This window comes from Ursus maritimus, unplaced genomic scaffold, assembly GCF_017311325.1.
Source record: "Ursus maritimus isolate PB19 unplaced genomic scaffold, ASM1731132v1 scaffold_11, whole genome shotgun sequence".
NCBI classification, from domain to species: domain Eukaryota; kingdom Metazoa; phylum Chordata; class Mammalia; order Carnivora; family Ursidae; genus Ursus; species Ursus maritimus.
This window is the reverse complement of record NW_024423453.1, coordinates 46,926,733-46,946,657: the sequence shown is the minus strand read 5'-3', so window position 1 is coordinate 46,946,657 and position 19,925 is coordinate 46,926,733. Positions and strand designations below refer to the sequence as shown.

At 35.5% G+C, this 19,925-nt stretch overlaps 1 protein-coding gene across 5 annotated transcripts in view; it reads right to left on the bottom strand.

Moving 5' to 3' along the window:
• RAPGEF2 (Rap guanine nucleotide exchange factor 2) overlaps window positions 1-19,925 on the bottom strand; it is a 229,864-nt gene that overhangs the window by 76,888 nt on the left and 133,051 nt on the right. For 3 of the 5 annotated variants that reach the window (XM_040626408.1, XM_040626409.1, XM_008685559.2), the window contains exon 1: window positions 5,928-9,475. The exons of the other annotated variants lie outside the window; for them this stretch is intronic. In XM_040626408.1, coding sequence (XP_040482342.1) covers window positions 5,928-5,987 — 60 coding nt within the window. In that variant the 5' untranslated portion in view covers window positions 5,988-9,475. Of the gene's footprint in view, window positions 1-5,927; window positions 9,476-19,925 lie in introns of those variants that run through there. 5 annotated transcript variants of the gene reach the window in all.

Here is a 19,925-nt window from a genome sequence, read left to right as displayed (position 1 = left end):
TTACAAAAGACTGCCAAAGATGTGATGGTACTAAGTATTCTTTTTCTTTTTACTAGGTACATAAAGCACTAAAACATACTTCATTAAGGATTTAAATTACATAAAAATAATTTTACATGACTATTATTAAACAGGAAAATGAAGAAAACCGCACAATTACTCTGGAGGGATTCTTAAACAGATTACCTGAATAAAATATTTAAGAGTGTTGTCAGACCTAAAATCAAGGAAATCAACTGAAGAAATTTCAGGTTATATTTCAGGGATATTTATAGCTACATGACCAAATTTACAGGGCATATAAAATATGATATTTTAAATGAGAACGAAAAACTATGACTAGTGATCTTACTATGGTTAAACAGTTAATGGAAAAGAAATAATTGAGCTTCTAATGATGCATTTTAAACATTTCTTTTTTTTAAAGTTGATCATTCTCTTTTCACTAATCTTAATTGATTTAATTTTTATATAGTCTATTTTTAAATGGACCATTATTAAATTATTAAACAATATTTAAAAGCAAGGATGGGAAGTATGGTTCTTCTCTTGACTAAAAGTAAGGATTTTTCTTTAATATATTCCACAATGAGACAGAGCTTTTTTCAATCTCACACATAAGTAGTGCATGTAATACACTGCAAGTTTCTAAAATAGATTTCTTCACTTCTAACAGGGTAAAAAGATCTATTATTTGTTGCTAGGGTTTCTTGGCCCAAATCCAAGGCAAGATGACCTTGTCCTTGAATAAAACAATAGGATATTGCTTCCTCTCAAGCTTCTTTGCTAGCTAGCACAGTGAAAAACCTCCCCAAGAGATGAGTTTATTTCATCTCAGGAAATATATCTGTCATAATAGATGAAAAGAAAAAAGATCAGATAAAGAAAAGGTGGAGTCTTAACCCAAAAGACGCATAACCTAACATCTATAATTAATTTTAGTGCTATTTTCTACATTGCTAAGGAAAATGTATCAATCAAATTATATTAAAGAGATACTCCACTCAGTGTTTACAGACAAGGTCAAATTGTGATGGTAGGAAAAAAAGCAATTTCTTAAAAATTGAGTTTTCTTTTTCTTTTTTTTAAAGATTTTATTTATTTATTCGACAGAGATAGAGACAGCCAGCGAGAGAGGGAACACAAGCAGGGGAAGTGGGAGAGGAAGAAGCAGGCTCACAGCAGAGGAGCCCGATGTGGGGCTTGATCCCATAACTCCAGGATCACGCCCTGAGCCGAAGGCAGACGCTCAACTGCTGTGCCACCCAGGCGCCCCAAAAATTGAGTTTTCTTAAATCTATTTTAGTTAAAGAAAGAGGGGGTGCTTTGGGAGGTGGAGATGAAGAGGAGATCACAGTCCTTTCCTGGATCTTCAAATTATAGTCATTATTTGTCAGGTATCCTAATATCTTCCTCCCCATCACCTGTATTGACCTACTCTCTAATATAATCCATTCCAACAGTGATGATTTCATTGATTTTCCTAACCTTCTGATTCCTCATATGCTTCTACATCTTTCTGCCTTGGACCCTCACATGTTATTCTTCCATTTTATACTTCCTTCCTATTATTCTTCCTTCTCTGTACTGCACTTTAAACAGTACAACTATATCCTTAATACGTGGTACAAAGAAAGCAAGAATTCATTCAAGATACGATCTCTCATCTAACTATAAATAAACCAATTTACAAGCACTGGTTATAAGAATAAATAAAATTAAGCATTACATATTAGGTGCCACTAAATCATTATTCAGAAAAAGCAGAGACAAATATGAAGAGACAAGGAGCAAGTGAAAGTCAAGCAAAGAGTATTGCATGCTGAGAAATAGGAAAAGAAAATGAATCTGAAGGGTCTGTAATCAGATCATCTTGTCCTAAATAAAAAAATCACAACTGGGGGAAAAATATGTTGACAAGGAAGAGAAAGTAGATTATAGAGGGCCTTAGTGACCAACAGAGATTCAGACATATGGTTAAGCTACATCATATCCTTCTTGGTTAAGGCTAATGAAATAATGAAATTTATATTTATGGCTACAAACGAGCCATGAGCAGTATGGACCTCAGAGAGGTGATCACAAATTCAAGTTGGGTTCCATGATAAATGCAGACTTCATTAAAGCACAAACAGGGTAGAAGAAACAGCAAGACTCAGTGCTTCCAATGGAGCACAAGTAGCCAAGGTCAGGCTGTCACAAGTTACAAAGGGAACAGCGGAAGGTGAGGTGTGAAGGTTATGTTTAAAGAGTTGAACAGCAAAAGTAAAAAGGTATGTGTACGATAAGGCCAAACACAGAAAAGCAGAAAGAGGAAGGAGCTGAGCTAAATGGCATCTATTCCTGATCACCCCAACTCAAGTCTAAAGAGAACATCAAAATTGCAAGTGGCAATAAGTACCTTTATAAAACTACTTTATGAAAGTTTTATACAATAATTTTGATCAAGATATTGTTGCTTTTTTATATTAACAGCGCTTAGAATGTCACAAACACCAGAAAGAAGAGTAGCAGGAGGAAAGTAAGCATCTTTTTCAAGTTATGTATTCCACTGATTAATACCAGCTCTCAAAATTAGGCAGTCTACACACCTAATGTACTCTACATTTGGCTACATAAGGAGAAGTAGTATAGGTTTGTGGTTAAAGCAGGGCTATGAAACCAGACAAACCTGGCTTCCAATGACAGCTCCACCACTTACTAGACTTTGGAAAAATTTATTTTTATCCTGCTCAGCCTGTTTCATTATCTCTAAAAAGGCAATGATACATCTTTCTTTAGAGGGTTGTTGTAATAATTAAGTCAGATAATATACAGTGCTTGTCATAAAATAAGTGCTCAGTAAATGACAGCTATTGTGATTTATTCCACACATTTAAGTAAAGTGTTTTCTTATGTACAACACTTTTTAAAATTATTCAATCATGCCTGAGGTTTCATCTACTGTAAGTAAAGCCCACTACCTATACCAGTAATTTCTAGGAAAAATGCACAACTGGAAAAGGGATTATTGGTTTCACAGTATTGAGTTGTTTCATTTTAAGTAATTAATTTAAAAATCTGCAAAGACTCAAACTCATCCTATAGTGCAGAATTTTTAAAAGAATGCTCAAGGAACATCCTTCCCATTAGATAACCTGAGGCAGGCAAAAAGGGGAGAGGCAAGTTAAAAAACAGTTGGTAAAGAGAGTAATGACACCTTTAATGCCATCCTAAGGCTTTCCCCAACTTACCGGGCTCATAAAACTTTTTTCATGAAATATCTATTCACAGTCCATACAACTAGTGCTCAACAGTAGTCTTTTGGAAAGTGCAGTTTTATCATACATTTCTAAAATGTATTTTATTTTCAAAATTCACAAAACCAGAAGATCCCTCTGAAGACTAACTGAAAGCACCAGACTATAAGGATAGAGCCCTGTGCCGGGTACATTTTTGGTGACACACAGGTATTCATCTCACAGTTACCAACTGACTATCTAGAACTGGGATGCGGAGGAGATATAATAAAATATATGAAATTTACTAGTTTAGAGGGTTAAATAAGACTTCATTAATCCAAAAATACAATTAAATGAAAAATTAAACAGTATTTATTGTGCACCTACTATGTGCCAGCAACTGAGATATGCGCTGAGTTAGCCAGAAATAAAGAATAAAAGCCCAGAAGATCTGAAAAATCCTGACAAAGCAGAATTAGTGAGTTTACTACTGGTGTCCAATCACAGCTCTTTTAAGAGCGCCCAATTTAACATTTTTGCTTTTTAGTTTCTGTCTTCTATTGTCAAAGAAGTGAAGGCACTTAAAAAGCCGCAACCTTTTGTAGAAGCAGAAACGGAAGTATTTGTGAATTTACTAAATTTTACTCATTTAAAATTAGCTCTCACACTATTCTCATGAAGCCTCATAGGTCAAAAGAGGGGCATTCTTACTCATTTTTGCTCAACAGTTTACTGAGTCACCTGTTATGTGAGAGCCAGAGTAATTATTCTCCTATTCAACTCCTTGTAAATCATTAAAATCTTAAAGGTCTACTCATTACACAGCAAAGTCTAGATAACCAAAAAACCCATCAACAAGTACAGAGCAAGATCTTGACACCATAGGCTACCAGCTCGGCCGCACACATTGCTCTACGATGGCCAATTCTAGTAGTCCAACTTGTAAATTATCATGGGAAATACCACTCTCATGTTTTTTTAGAATTGCTTGATTCAAGGCTATTTTATGGCTGCAGTTACTTCTGCCATAGTGTTACCTTAAATTTCAGTAAAATATATACATAAAGCACTTGTCAGGAAACAAACATCCTTACAGAATAGATACTAGGTGCTGGAGCTTACGCACTATTTGGTGTTATCTGTCCCATCTGCTCTTGTTGTCACAAATCTAGTAACACTCCCCCCACCCCCACCACCACCCGTAAATAATTTTAACAATTTTCTCTGTTCACTGAAATTATATTATTAATAAAATACCCCCTCCTTCCATTTGGAGAAAAGTTATATGAAAAAGGTAGAAAAGGAACCTGTTGTTTAAACTTTCCTTCTAAGGTTCCTCAAGTAGTCTTAAGTAATATTCTCACTTTTACCTGGAGAAACCATGGCTACAGAGGAGCTTAATTTCAAAGGCCCTGTTAAGAAAATCAAACTACAGTAGAACTTTTCTATAACAACCTTTCCTATTAGTGAAATTAAGTATAAGGCCGGTCTTTTCCTGGATCTGACCCGAAGAGATTTAATTAGTGAGGTACCATCAGGATCTCATTACGAAGGGGCTGGGTTCTAAGCACAGCATCATAACATGTTTCCACCTCAGATATTGCCCAAAGAACATCCTGTGGTTCCCTGTAAAAGTGAGATAGTGCCTTAAGAGTCACTTCATCTACGAAAATCTCTTGGATTTAATTTATAATTTTGTTGATAAGGGTGAGCAAAACTAAACTATACCCATAGACCTAAGCATCTAAATATTCTAAAATTCATGGCCTCCTCTCTATAAATTTTCAAAGCCTTAGCGATCTATCTCCATTTTCGCAGTTTAACATCTTATCCTTTTTAGGATACATAAAAGATAATTCCTATACCCTAATAGAATACTTGCTATATGCAAGGGTGTAAAAATAGGCAATTTGAAAATACTTAGACTACTATACAAGCCGCCTAAATTTATACATTTTCATTTGGGGAATTTAAAAAATATATAGACATAAAAATATGAATTAATGTGATGGCAGAAAACTTCCAACATGGTGACATAAAAGTAGCACTGTGAGAACTCCCATTCCTGAAACAGGAGGCTCAGACTTGGTGTTAACCATAGAAAAGTGTTTCCCACAAACAGCAGTAGCTGCCTGTGGGATTTCAGCATGACAAATGCATAGCTGACTCATGGGATCAATTATAAAGAAGCAATACTTGTGGCATTAAAAAAAATTATTCTCTGTTTTTATCACCTATTAATGCATGTTAAGAAGTCAGATGAGTCCCACTGACCAAATGTTTTATTACCAAATCAATACCTAGAGCTCTCCCTTCCTCCCTCAAACCTACATGTGAATTCCTTGCCACAGACGCCTGTTCCCAATAACCCTTTTCATGATCTCTCATTAAATTCAACTACAAAAAACATTTTTAAAAAACTATTTGAGTATTAAGTTAAAGCTGAATTGTCAAGTTCTAATTTCTGACAATAAAAATTGTCCAATATTTTGCCTTAAATGAATTGTTGGTCTTGTTTAAAATTTTTAAAAAATTACAACAAAATTGGAAGCACAAGCCAGTCGTAACTTACCCTCCCTCCTCCAAGCAGCCTATTACACCCTCTAAAAAATCTGTTTTCCCTGAACAGAAGCAGCAATAATTCCCGTTTTAAAGCAATTCTCTATGACGTGCTGTTGAAGCACAAGCAGCATTGGCGATACTTACTGAATGTTTCTCCTGCTGGCCCATAACTCCATGGTTAGCTGGGATTGCTAGTGGTTTCATAATGAAGAAACATATGCTGAACTGAATTTACACATCATGTACCAATCTCTCATGGATGGCAAGTCACCCTCTACAGCATTAAATTAAAAGAAAAAAGAAAAAGGAAAAAAAAAAAAAAGAGGGAGGAGGAAACCAAGCTGCAGCTTAAAGTGTCACTACTGGTAAGCTTAAAAAACCCCTCGCACTTGTAGACCAGAAAAGGAATCCGAACAACGGTGTTCGTCTCCATTTTTATAACACTGAAACTCTAACCATCTTAGGCTATGACAAGACTGAGGAAACCTTATACAGCTCTCAGTCTTCCAAGAGAACAAGATCATTTCTGAGATTGAAGAACAAGAGGCAAAAGAAAAGAAGAACAAGAAGAAGAAAAAAAAAAAGCTAAAATGGCTGACTGCACACAGACTGCCCTCAAAAAAGGCTTAATACAGAATTATATTAGTCAGGGTGGTATAAGAACCAGTCTCTAGCATTCAGCCAAGCATTGTTAATACTCTTGTTTCATTTGCAATCACACATACGGACCCCTCCAACCAAGAAAAAAAGAAAAAAGGAAAAGAAAGAAAGAAAAAATCAGGGCAGAGCATGTGAATCGGGACCTCCTCCCTAGCTGCTAATGATGCTGACAGAGTGGTGACCAGTGATCTCTGTCCCACTCCACTAACCAAGTTTGCACAATTAATCTTAGCAGCATGACACTGATGGACATTTAATTTAATGATGTCTGTCCCTCACACTCAACACAAGCATGACTGCTAGCAAGAGAGTCACTGACAGAAACACAGCACATGCACACACACAATCTCGAGAATCATGAGTCTGAATGCAATACACCAATATAATTACATTATTGTGCTTACTTTGGAGGACCATGGCTGCAGGCAGTTGGCATAGCAACGCACAAGGAAAGCCATTTCCTGGGTAGAGAGAAAGCTTCCTTTTCTAAATAAAAAATTCCTCTTAGGAAACAAACGGCATTGCTGCTTCCTGCAGAAAGCAAGACACTGTAGTCTGTCTCTTAACCTGCAAGGCTCACACTCAATGCAGTTCTAGTGATGTAAGTGGATTTCTCTCTCACCCTCCCTCTCTCTACATACACTGAAATATTCAGCTCAAATGGTACACACATTCCTTAAGACTCGCCCCCTCCTCTACTTAACCATTTCACTCATTAAGGTAGCGATGGACGATTCAGATAAAGTAACAAGCTCTTGCCTGTATTATATCAGCGGCTGTAGGTTAAGCAAGTCTCAGAGGGATGGAATCCATTGATTGCTGACTCCAAATAATATCACTGAAGACAGGGTGGGAAAACGGAGCAAGGACTTACTTGAACAGCTTTGAACTAAAATATGATTTTTCACCAATCTGAAGATAAGAGAATGGATATGACCTCTTCCCCACCCTCAAACATTACTGTCCTACAGGAAGCAAGTATCTATCAAAAATTTATAAAATGCACATTTAACAAGCTTTATATAAATTTAGAAGATGTGATTTTCACAAACACCCATGCACACACACACACAGAGCACATTGCAAATAATATCAAAATAAACACACTCACGATTTAAAAAAAAAAAATTCAAACTTTAGAGGTAGAGAGTTTAAATTTAATGAGGATATGTTATTCTACCATAAAACTCTTAATTTCATCTGGGTTAGAAGGGTATTTGAGAGACAGCATTATAGCTGACAAAGAATAAGGACATTTTAACTCTGAAGTACTGGTCAATTTCTCATAGTCAAATCTGTCTATAAATGCCATACATGATAGAAAATAGATACGGAAAATCTAGCAACTTTAATAATTGACTTTGGAATTGTCAGTGCTTGCTAATTTGTGTTTCTTGTCTACTTAAAACTGCACCCATGCTATTCTTTTTTCTTTTCCCCTCTCATTATCTAAAGGCAACCATTCCCTCCACATGACTATTTTGGATCTTTCTCCCTGCCCATGACTATTTTGGATCCTTCTCTCCCGCCCATCCCCAGTATACCCCTTCCATATATTATATTATCCATTATCCTTTCTTTCCCACATATATTCAACCTCTCCCCCTACAACTCGCAGGTCTCTGCACTGGTTTTTAAATATGTTCAGGTCTCTCACGTCTCAAAAACAAAACAAAAACAAAAACCTTCATTAGATCCTACATTTTCCCATGGTTTACAGTCTAATGTCTTCACACTAACCCAGTTTACAACCAAATTTCTCAAGAATTACCTGTTTTGGCTTCCACCATTTCCTCATCCCAAGCACTTCTTCAATAAAGGACCATCATGGTCCTGTTGTATAATTTATACATCTATGAGTTATCCTTAACGCCTTTCTCCATGCCCAACCCAACACAATATCCCATTAATTAAATTCTCTACCTTTTCTCAAACTTAAATTTCTCTTCATTTCTGCTGCTATCATCCCACTTATTACTTTTTGCCGTAAAAATTGCAAAAGTCTCTTTATCGAACTATCTGGATTCAATTTTAACCTCACCCACCCTATCCGTTTAACATACTCCTCCTGAGATCTTTTAAAAACTAAAATCTGGTCATTTCAACCTAATCTACTGAGCCCTTTTTTCAATTAAAACACACCAATGGCTTCCTATTGCTCTCAGCATACAAACTAAAATTCCTATTACAGTCTGCAAGATTTGTATGTTTTTAAGAGTTATGCCACACTCATGCCCTCCACGTCACCTGGGCTGCTCTTGTTCCCTTAAATGAGCAAAAAGGCCTTTCTACACATTGTTTCCTCCACCTAGAACATTCCTTCACGATCCTCCCTTTCCTGATTGATTCTTACTCCACCCCTAAAAACTACTGGTGAAATGCCCTCAAAGTTATCATGATATTGTGTATCACTTCCCTCTAATGCTTATTACAGTTCTAATTTTACATTTAATCATGGGATTATTTAAATAGTTAGTATCCACTTCCCCTGCTGCACTTAATCCCCATGACGGCTGCCATCATGTTTGTGTGTGCCACTGTACTTGCAGCCGCTAGCATGGTACGTATCATAGGCTCTCACCTTCTCTGAATGAATAAAATCTTCAGTGATCAGGAATGGACATCAGCAAAACCATGTTTGATCTTGTAAACTAGCTCTTATCAAAATCGCAAATGCTTTTCTACCATAAATAAATGAATGATTTAAAAGTAAATGGCACTGATCTTTGACAAAGGAGCAAGGGCAATATAATACAGCAAAGATAGTCTCTCCCACAAATGGCACTGGAACAACTGGACATTCACATGCAATAAATAAATAAATCTTGACACAGACTTTATACCCTTCACAAAAATTAACTCAAAATTATCACACACCTAAATGTAAAATGTAAAATTATAAAACTCCTACAAAACAACAGGAGAAAACCTAAATAACCCTGGGTATGGTGATACCTTTTTAGATAAAACACCAAAACACAATCCATGAAAGACATTAATTGTTAAGCTAGAATTCATTAAAATGAACTTCTGCTCTGTAAAAAAACAATATTAAGAAAATTAGAAGACAAATCACAGATCAGGAATAAATACTTGCAAAAGACACATCTGATAAAGAACTCTTATCCAAAATATACAAAGAACTCTTAAAACTCAAAAGTAAGGGGCGCCTGGGTGGCACAGCGGTTAAGCGTCTGCCTTTGGCTCAGGGCGTGATCCCGGCGTTATGGGATCGAGCCCCACATCAGGCTCCTCCGCTAGGAGCCTGCTTCTTCCTCTCCCACTCCCCCTGCTTGTGTTCCCTCTCTCGCTGGCTGTCTCTAACACTGTCGAATAAATAAATAAAATCTTTAAAAAAAAAAAAAAAACTCAAGAGTAAGACAAAACTTGATGAATGGGCCAAAGACCTTAAAGGACACCTCACCAAAGAAGATATACAAATAGAAAATAAGCATACGAAAAGATGCTCCACATCATATGTCATCAGGGAAATGCAAATTAAAACAAGAGTGAGATACCACCACATAACCCATTAGAATAATCAAAATTCAAGACACTAACAACACCAAATGCTGGTGAGGATGCGGAGCAATGGGAACTTCACTCATTGCCTGTAGGAAGGCAAAATGGTACAGCCACTTTGGAAGACAGTGTGGTGGTTTCTTATGAAAATAAACATATTTATCATGTGATCCAGCAATCACACTCCCTGATATTTACTCAAAGGAGTTAAAGACTTATGTCAGGGCGCCTGGGTGGCTCATTAGTTTAAGCAAGCATATGCCTTCGGCTCAGGTCATGATCCCAGAGTCCTGGGACTGAGCCCTACATCAGGCTCCCTGCTCAATGGGAAGTCTCCTTCTCCTCTCCCTCTGCTCCTCCCCCCAGCTTGTGCGCTCTCTCTCTCTCTCACTTGCTCTGCTCTCTCTCTCACATAAATAACATCTTTAAAAAAAATAAAAACTTATGTCTACACAAAAAACTACATACAGATGTTTAAAACAGCTTTATTCAAAATTGCCAAAACTTGGAAGCAACTAAGATGAATTTCAGTAGGTGAACGGATAAATAAATGGTAGTACATCAAGACAATGGAGTATTATTCAGCACTAAAAAGAAATGAGCTATCAATCCATGTAAAAACATGGAGGAAACTTAGCATATTACTAAGTGAAGGAAGCCAATCTGAAAAGGCTGAATACTGTATGATTCCAACTCTATGACATTCTGGAAAAGGCAGAACTATGGGAGCAATAAAAAGATCAGTGGTTGCCAGGGGTGATGAATAGGTAGAACACAGAAGGTTTTCAGAACAAAGAAAATACTCGGTATGATATTATGATGATGGATACATGTCTTTACACATTTGTCCAAACCCACCGAACGTACAACATCAAGAGTGAACTGTAAGGTAAGCTATGGACTTCGGGTAAATATGATGTGTCAGTGTAGGTTCATACTGAGTTTAACAATGGACCATTCCGCTGAGTGATGTTGATAATGAGGGAGGATATGCATGTGTGGGGGCAGGAGATGTATGAGAAATCTCTGTACCTTTCTTGCAATTTTGTTATAAATCTAAACTGCTCTAAAAATATTTTTTTTAAAAGTACATGGTATCAAAAGGTAGAAGCAATCCAAGTCAAGTGTCCATCTATAAATGAATGTATAAACAAACTGTAGTATATACTACAATGGGATATTACTCAGTCTTTAAAAGAAATAAAATTCTTACAAGTTACAAGAATATACCTGAAAGACACTATGTTAAGTGAAACAATCCAGCCACAAAAAGACAAATACTGTAGGATTCCATTTATAGGAAGTACCTAGACTAGTAGTTAAATTCATAGACCAAAAGGAGAATGGTGGTTGCCAGGAGCTGTGGGAAGGGGTAAGAAGGAGTTATTGTGTAATAAGCATGGAGTTTCAAATTGGGAGGATGAAAAAATTCTGGGGATGGGTGGTGGCAATGGTTGTGTAACAATGGGAATGTACTTAATACCAATATACACTTAAAATGGTAAAAATGATACATTTAAATATGAATAGTTTACCACATACACACACAAACACACACAAAGTTAATGGCAACCCGAGAACTAAATAATCAAGTTCTACAACTTCCATCCATCTAGCCCATGTCCCACAGGTCCATGTGACAAAAACTCTCCTCCAAGTTTAAGTCAAATTACCCCCACGCTGATAGTGGCTGACCTTACATGTGAAGGTTTGCCATTGCCTGCCTCTCTCTGGGAAAATGTGTCACTTCTCTCAAGAAGGAAACTAAATGGGAAAACCTGATGGGTGATGTCAGAAAATCACACATCCTCAGGCACCGTCGCTTTTCTGTGCTGAGACTTGGTGTGATTTCTCTCACAATCTGGCTCCGTGCCTACAACCTACATATCTTAAAACTCATGACTGTAATACTGAAATTCTACTATCCCTACTACCTTGTACATTGAAACACAATTATGCCAGGCTATAATATGCCAAACACTGCTTGAGAAATAAAATATAAACTGAAGATTTAAGAGAATCCCATATTACAGATTTTATACAAACAAGAACTGACACTCACCTTGAAGTAGCCTTAATTTGAGTTTTATTTGCTCCATTCCTTAACCATCTAGATTTAGCAAATAGCATTAAATAGATCCAGCGAGAAAAAGGACCAACTAACAACCTTTTGTCCTATGTCAAGAACATCTAATGACTTCCAAATTATCAGTAACAATGATCCAAAAGACAGAGATTATATTCACAGTTCAGGAGACTACTTAATGTAAGGCCTTTCCATGCTAAATTTAATGCCACTGTATTCATTCATATTTTTCCACCTATTGTGTTTGTTTTTTAATTACTATGAAACTGAAAAAAAATGGACTGTTCTTCTCAGTAATTATTAACCACATTTAGGATTATTATTTATTGATAATATTTATTTATAATACCTATTTGGTTTATCCATAGATTATAATGTGCTTTACAAATATTTTAATTAAGCTTGGTCATAACTCTAGGAAAGCAATAAAATAATTTATTCATCTTTCATAGAAAAATAAAGTGTATAAAATTACAGGTTTGGTAGCTTGGAAGAATACAAATTAGAACTCCAGGTCTCTAATATCACTTACTTCACTTATCCAGGATATATCGATTTCCTCCCTTTTCTCCCTACCTGAGAGATAAAACTATGGAGTTTTGGAGAGATTCTGTGGGAGAGGGTAGAAGAATTTACTGATATCTAGAAACAAGAAATTTTACAAATCTCATTTCTAATATTTTATTGTTCACCAAAGAAATGACATTTTAAAATGCTGTTTTCTCTATAGATATGCCAAACAAATTAAGCACTAAGCCAACACAAAATTGTAGGAGGTATGGTCAGAAGTTTTTCTTCTCTTCCTAAACCCAATATATACCACCCATTAGTACTATGATTTCAAAGAAAAAGTTGATTATCTAAAGACCCTTTATACCATAACTCAATCCTACATTTCACATAATCTATTCTATCCATCCCTGGGTATACCTCAGACACATCTTCCATGCATATCCTCCTAAGCTTTCATAGACAATGTTATTGTTTTTCTACTTTCACCAAATAAAAATGGTACTTTGGGTTCATTATTAAAAATAATTTACGAAATACATGAAAGATACCAACACAATGCCTGACATGTAATAACTGTTGAACAAGTATCTGAGTTGAATTTAAATACAGGTTTCACAAATATCGGGAACCTGTTGCTTCCATTAACACTTAGTATCAGGAAGACCTAACTGAGAGTCTAAAACTTTCACCCAGGTATACTTCAAAGACAGGTTTGAAAGAAACCTTTAGGCTCTTTCTTTTTTCTTCTCGAGTTCTTTTTTCTCTTTTTCACGTTTTTATTTTAATCACCTGGTGCCCATTATGACAAGTACACTCCTAAATCCCCATCACCTATTTCGCCCACCCCCTCAACCCACATCCCCTCTAGTACCATCAGTTTGTTCTCTATAGTTAAGAGTCTGTTTCTTGGTTTCTCTCTCTCTCTCTCTCTTTTTCCCTATTCTTATTTGTTTTATTTTTAAATTCCACATATGAGTGAAATCATATGGCATTTGTCTTTCTCTGACTTATTTCGCTTAGCATTATACTAACTCCATCCATGTCACTGCAAATGGCAAGATTTTATTCGTTGATGGCTGAATAATATTTCATTGTATATATTATGTGTATATATACACACTACTTCTTTATACATCCATCAATTGATGGACACTTGGGCTGCTTTGTATCTTGGCTATTGTAAATGATGCTGTTATAAACATAGGGATGTATGTATCCCTCTGAATTGGTGTTTTTGTATTCTTTGGGTAAATACCCAGTAGTGCAATTGCTGGATCACAAAGTAGTTCTATTTTTAACTTTCTGAGGAACCTCCATACTATTTTCCAGAGTGGCTGTACCAGTTTGCATTGTCACCAATAGTGCATGAGGGTTCCCCTTTCTCCACATCCTTGTTAACACCTGTTGCTTTTTGTGTTGTTGATTTTAGACATTCTTGACAGGTGTAAGGTGATATCTCATTGCAGTGTTGATTTGCATCTCCCTGATGATTAGTGATGTTGAACATCTTTTCATGGGCTTGTTGCCATAGGTATGTTTTCTTTGGAAAAATGTCTGTTCATGTCTTCCACCCATTTTTTAGTGGGATTATTCATTTTTTAGATGTTGAGTTTTATAAGTTCTTTATATATTTTGGACACTAACCTTTTTTAGATATGTCACTTGGCACATATCTTCTCTCATTCTGTAGGTTGCCTTTTAGTTTTGTTGACTGAGTCCTTTGCTGTGCAGAAGCTTTTTATTTTGATATAGTCCTAACAGTTTATTTTTGCTTTTGTTTTCCTTGCCTCAGAGGACCTATCTAGAAAAAAGTCTCTGATGTCAGAGAAGTTACTGTGTTATCTTCTAGGATTTTGATGGTTTCAGGTCTCACATTTAGGTCTTTCACTCTTTTGAATTCATTTTTATATATGGTGTAAGCAAGTGGCTCAGTTTCTTTCTTTTGCATGTTACTGTCCAGTTTTCCAGTACCATTTGTTGAAGAAACTGTCTTTTTCCCACTGGACATTCTCTCCTGCTTTGTCAAATATTAACTGACCATATGATTGTGGGTGTATTTCTGGCTTTTCTGTTCTGTTCCATTGACCTATGTGTTCATTTTTGTGCCAGTACTATACTGTTTTGATTACCACAGTTTTGTAAGATAACCTGAAGTCAAGAATTTTGATGCCTCCAGCTTGGCTTTTTCCTGATTGCTTTGGCTATTCAGGGTCTTTTGTGGGTCCATACAAATTTTAGGATTGTTTGTTTTAGTTCTGTGAAAAATGCTTTTGGTATTTTGACAGGTATTGCACTGAGTGTGTAGATTGCTTTGGGTAGTATAGACGTTTTAACAGTATTTGTTCTTCCAATCCACGAGCGTGGAATATCTTTCCATTTCTTTGGGTCATGCTGAATTTCTCTCATCAGTGTTTCACAGTTTTCAGAGTATAAGTTTTCCACCCCCTTGGTTAGGTTTATTCCTAGGTATCCTATTACTTTGCTGCAACTGTAAATGCGATTGGTTCCTTAACTTCTCTTTCTGCTGCTTCATTATTGGTGTATAGAAATGCAACAAATTTCTGTAGATTGATTTTGTAACCTTTGAGTTGAATTCATTTATCAGTTCTAGCAGTTTTTTGGTGACTATTATAGGCTATTTCTTTAATAAAAAAAAGTTCCTGACAACATACTGTTTGTGATATCTTTGATTGATAACTGGAAAATTAACATAGTAACCTATCCATAATAAATATGCCAAATATTTACATGATGCATGTTAGAAGAGAAAGATTAAAAGATAACATGAGATGGGACACATGTAGAAAAAGAAAATAAAGTAGCCTGTAAGTCAGTGAGAAATTCCAACATCAAGAACGGGACTTTTCCAATGCATTTATTCAAAAAATGAATAGACTTTAATAGCTAATTTAACAAAGCTTATTTCATTTCCTAGAACCGATTTTTTTGTGTGTGATTCAGTAGTTGTCTTAATTTTATTTTTATTTATTTTTTATTATTATGTTCAGTTAGCCATTTCCTGGAACCTATTTTAAGAAAATACCAGACTTCATCTTGAAATACTCAGTTATAGAGGTGAAGTCCTTTTACTCTGGTACTCAGTGTGCGCTCCCTACTGCATTATTTCACAAAGCAACATTCCAATTCAATAGCAATTATTACCTTTAGTACTAATTTAGCATGTAACATATTCCCTTATGATTAATATATTTACATGAGCACATGAATTATTAATTATCTCTCCATTTTTATTGAATAAAAAGGGGGCTATTGATCACAAACGGGAATGTAAGTTAGCTGAAGGCAGGGGCCATACATTTTATTTATTTGATATTGTTGTTTTTTTTTTTAAAGATTTTATTTATTTATTTGACAGAGATAGAGACAGCCAGTGAGAGAGGGAACACAAGCAGGGGGAGTGGGAGACGAAGAAGCAGGCTCATAGCAGAGGAGCCTGATGTGGGGCTCGATCCCAGAACGCCGGGATCACGCCCTGAGCCGAAGGCAGACGCTTAACCGCTGTGCCACCCAGGCGCCCCTATTTATTTGATATTGTTAATGACAAATTATGCTTTCTTTCTTATGCTTAACACACAGTAATTACTCAAAAAAAGAATGAATGCATAAGTGATTCCACTTAAACTTTTTCAAAACTACCCTGTGAAGTATTATTACACCAGCTTTAAGATGACAAAACCGAAACAGGATAACTGTATAACCATAAAAGATGTCCAACTTGTTTACCGACAAAATTAGGTGTTTTAAATAATTTAAAAGGTGAAAAGAGTATACTAAAACCAGAAAATTTAACAGGGATAAATATAAACATCTACATGCACACTATCAACATGTCAACTTGCACAATTACAATATAAGGGATATCGGGCTGGAAAAACAATTCACAGGGATAGGAGGAGTCGGGAAGACTTATCTATAAAATTGAGCTGGCTAAAAGCTCCATATGAGCCAATACACAATACCTTACTGCTCTCATATAATCATGGGTTTACATCATCAGACATATAATGTCCAGAGCAAGGAAGACAAAGTTGTACTACAATCTGCACTGTAGGGTACTGCAGGACCTTATGTAAGTGGTAGCAACCAGTTCTAGACATCATAACTTAGGAGAAATAATGAGTAACTGTAGTATTAAGAGCAGAAAACCTAGACGATAAAGTGTTTAGGAAAGTACGAGAAGTTAGGAATGTTTAACCCAGAAAAGAGGCTTAATGGAGTAGGATCTCTTTATCTGAAGCACCATTATATGAAAATGGAATACAAATATTCATTTATGTTGCTTTAGAAGAAATCTAGAACCATGAACTATAATTATAAAGAAGCAGATTTCAGCTAAATGTAAGGAAAAGTTGCTTCATAATTAGTCCTTCCCTATAATAAATAAAAACTGTTATGATTTACTAAACTCTTACTTTGTACTAGGCAGTGGGGTACAATTTTGACACTATATGTAAGGACTACCTTGCAAATATCAGTGCTAGTTGTAATTAAAAATCTTACAGCAGAGGCTGAATGTCAGTGATTCGATAGAGAAAAATAAATTGTATTAAGTGGTTTGACTGGGAGATTCCTAAAATTCTTTCAAATTCTTAAGGTTATCTAACACGGCCATTTTTTTTTTAAGATTTTATTTGTCAGAGAGAGAGCACAAGCAGGGGGAGTGGCAGGCAGGGCAGGCAGAGGGAGAAGCAGCCTCCCTGCTGAGCAAGGAGTCCGATGCGGAACTAGATCCCAGGACCCTGGGATCATGACCTGAGCCAAAGGCAGACACGTAACTGACTGAGCCACCCAGGTGTCCCTCTAACACGGCTATTACCAAACATTAGCTGGTAACAAAACGGGAATTAAAGGGATAATATGATATAGAACAGAAAAAGAGACACCCATTGAATGGAAAAAATCTATCTTGTAATAAGATTTCCTGGTAGTAACTATCCCTTTATTCAGAGATTTCCGTCTTCCTTATCTTGGCAGTTAGAGGGGAAATATTAAAATGCCCTTACTTTTTAAAAATTATAGTGCTAATTAGACAATACATTTGAGGTTTTCTTAACATCCTTAGTTCGTAAATTTAAAGTTGCCAAATTTAGAAGAGGGTAAGTGAAAGATCATTTTCTTAATGTTAGCAATAATTGATTAAAAATTATACATAATCAGTTTTATAGAATGTTTTTTAAATCCCTTGAAATTACTTACTATATGTTTTCAATATTCTTAAATATTACCAAAACTTCCAATATTTTCCGGTGCAGAAGCAATCTGCACCAGATTTTTTGTATGTTATGACTTTATTTTTTGACTTTATTTTTTCATCTCTAAAATTACTTTTTTATGACTTTATTTTTTCATCTCTAAAAACTGTGACTACTTTCAGACAACTGTAAGTTGTTTTGATTCATTAAAAAGTCATATTTACAAAAAATCTTTCAGCAAGATTTGGTTTTTGTTACTTATTAGTGAAACTAACTTTTAAAATACATTAATTACATAGTCATCTTTGCTACAAAATGGCACTATTTAACAGTAAAACCCCATTTCAGTATTGGAATGAAACTATAAAGGTTAAAGGGGGGGGAAATGCTGTGCTTTACTGATGAGAGAAATGGTTTGAAAAGGAAACATACTTGCAACAAAAATACTGATGAATCAACCAAAGCCTATTATCATTGCCAATATAATCTAGTAATTATTTTTCACATTGGACATTCTATGCTCTAGCCTATGTCTTTTAAAGGTACTTAAATAGCAGGCATCTAAACTGGCTGAATTATTTGATACATGTCTCTTTCAGAAAAATTTAAAGTTCAAGTAACATAAAAGCAAAACATGCTAAGTTTATTCTTTAAAATAAATAATTTTAAATATCAGGAATGGAAAAGACGGATGTCTAGGTTTGACTCTGAGTACCATAAACATTGAACATATAACTGAACCTCTTTGACCTTAGCATGCTTATCTCCTATCAGTGGAGACACTATCACCCAAGTGTTTAGAACTACAAGGTTTAATTGACAAAATATATGAGATAGTACCTAGCCAACTGGCATATATCATAAGGATTCAATATGGGTAAATTTTATTCCTCTCAAGATATTCTAAAAAGTCAGGTGCACAAAAGGTTTGGGCAATCATTATTTGGGCAATCATTATTTAATACTATATAGATGGCTGGGATAATATCCTTGTGCAGATATCCTTGTGTAGAACTGGATAATGTAGGTAGATATATAATGCCATTCCTAGAAATATTCAGTAATGCTAACTTTGTGAGTTTGAGCCAAAGACACCAATGTACAACCAAGATGCTGCTGAGCACCTATTATATACTATACTGTGCAAAATGTATACTATGGAATACAAGATACTATCTGCTTTTAAAGACTATTTTCTCTTTAGGTATTTAATTTTTAACAAATGTACTCTCACTTCTAAGATCCAATGTCTTGGGTGGCTCAGTTGGTTAAGTGTCCAACTCTTGATTGAAGCTCAGGTCATAATCTCAGGGTTCTGAGACTGAGCCCCACGTCTGGCTCCACACTGGGTGTGGAGCCTGCTTAAGAGTCTCTCTCCCCTTCTCTCTTTGCCCTTCCCCACTACTCTTTCCCTCTCAAAAAACAAACAAACAAAAATCTAATGTCTTCAAATAAATATCAAAATGTGTAGGTTTTCATAATGGTTGAATAATCTTCATTCTAAGAGAAAATGACAATGTTTATAAACGGAAGCATTAATCAATAGACTTCACAATCAGGAATAGAATTGTGACTGTCCCTCTATTATAATTAAATATATTCCAGACAGGAAATGCTTCCAAGTAAATTTGCCTGGAAAATAATTAAATATAGAAGATTGTCTCAATATAGAAAATATTTTAGATGCCAGAGAAATTTTTTTAAGTGTTCTCTTGAAAAAGAAGTCAGCCTATGATATAGGACCACATGAGCTCAAGATGACAACATTCAATCGTCCTTCTCATAAATAAATGAACAAAGCCCAAACCACGCATCTGATTCTTCCCTTTCCTTAAAAGCTCTAAAAAGGCGAACAGAGTATTTTACCTACTCATATTTTAGTTGCACTTTGAAATTTTCAATTACCACCATGCTGATATTTTTAAATAATACTCAAATAATTGTATATATCAGACTATTATAATCGTTAGAATTGTTCACAACTGGCCAGATGGATCAGTTCATGGAAGATTATATCTCCTGGTTGTGCCATAAAGTAGCAGTTCACAGTATCAACACATAACCATAAACCTATAATTAAATATTAAACAGAATAAGGCAGTCACTTATTCATTCTACATTTGACCCCCAAGAATAAGTGGGTAAGTT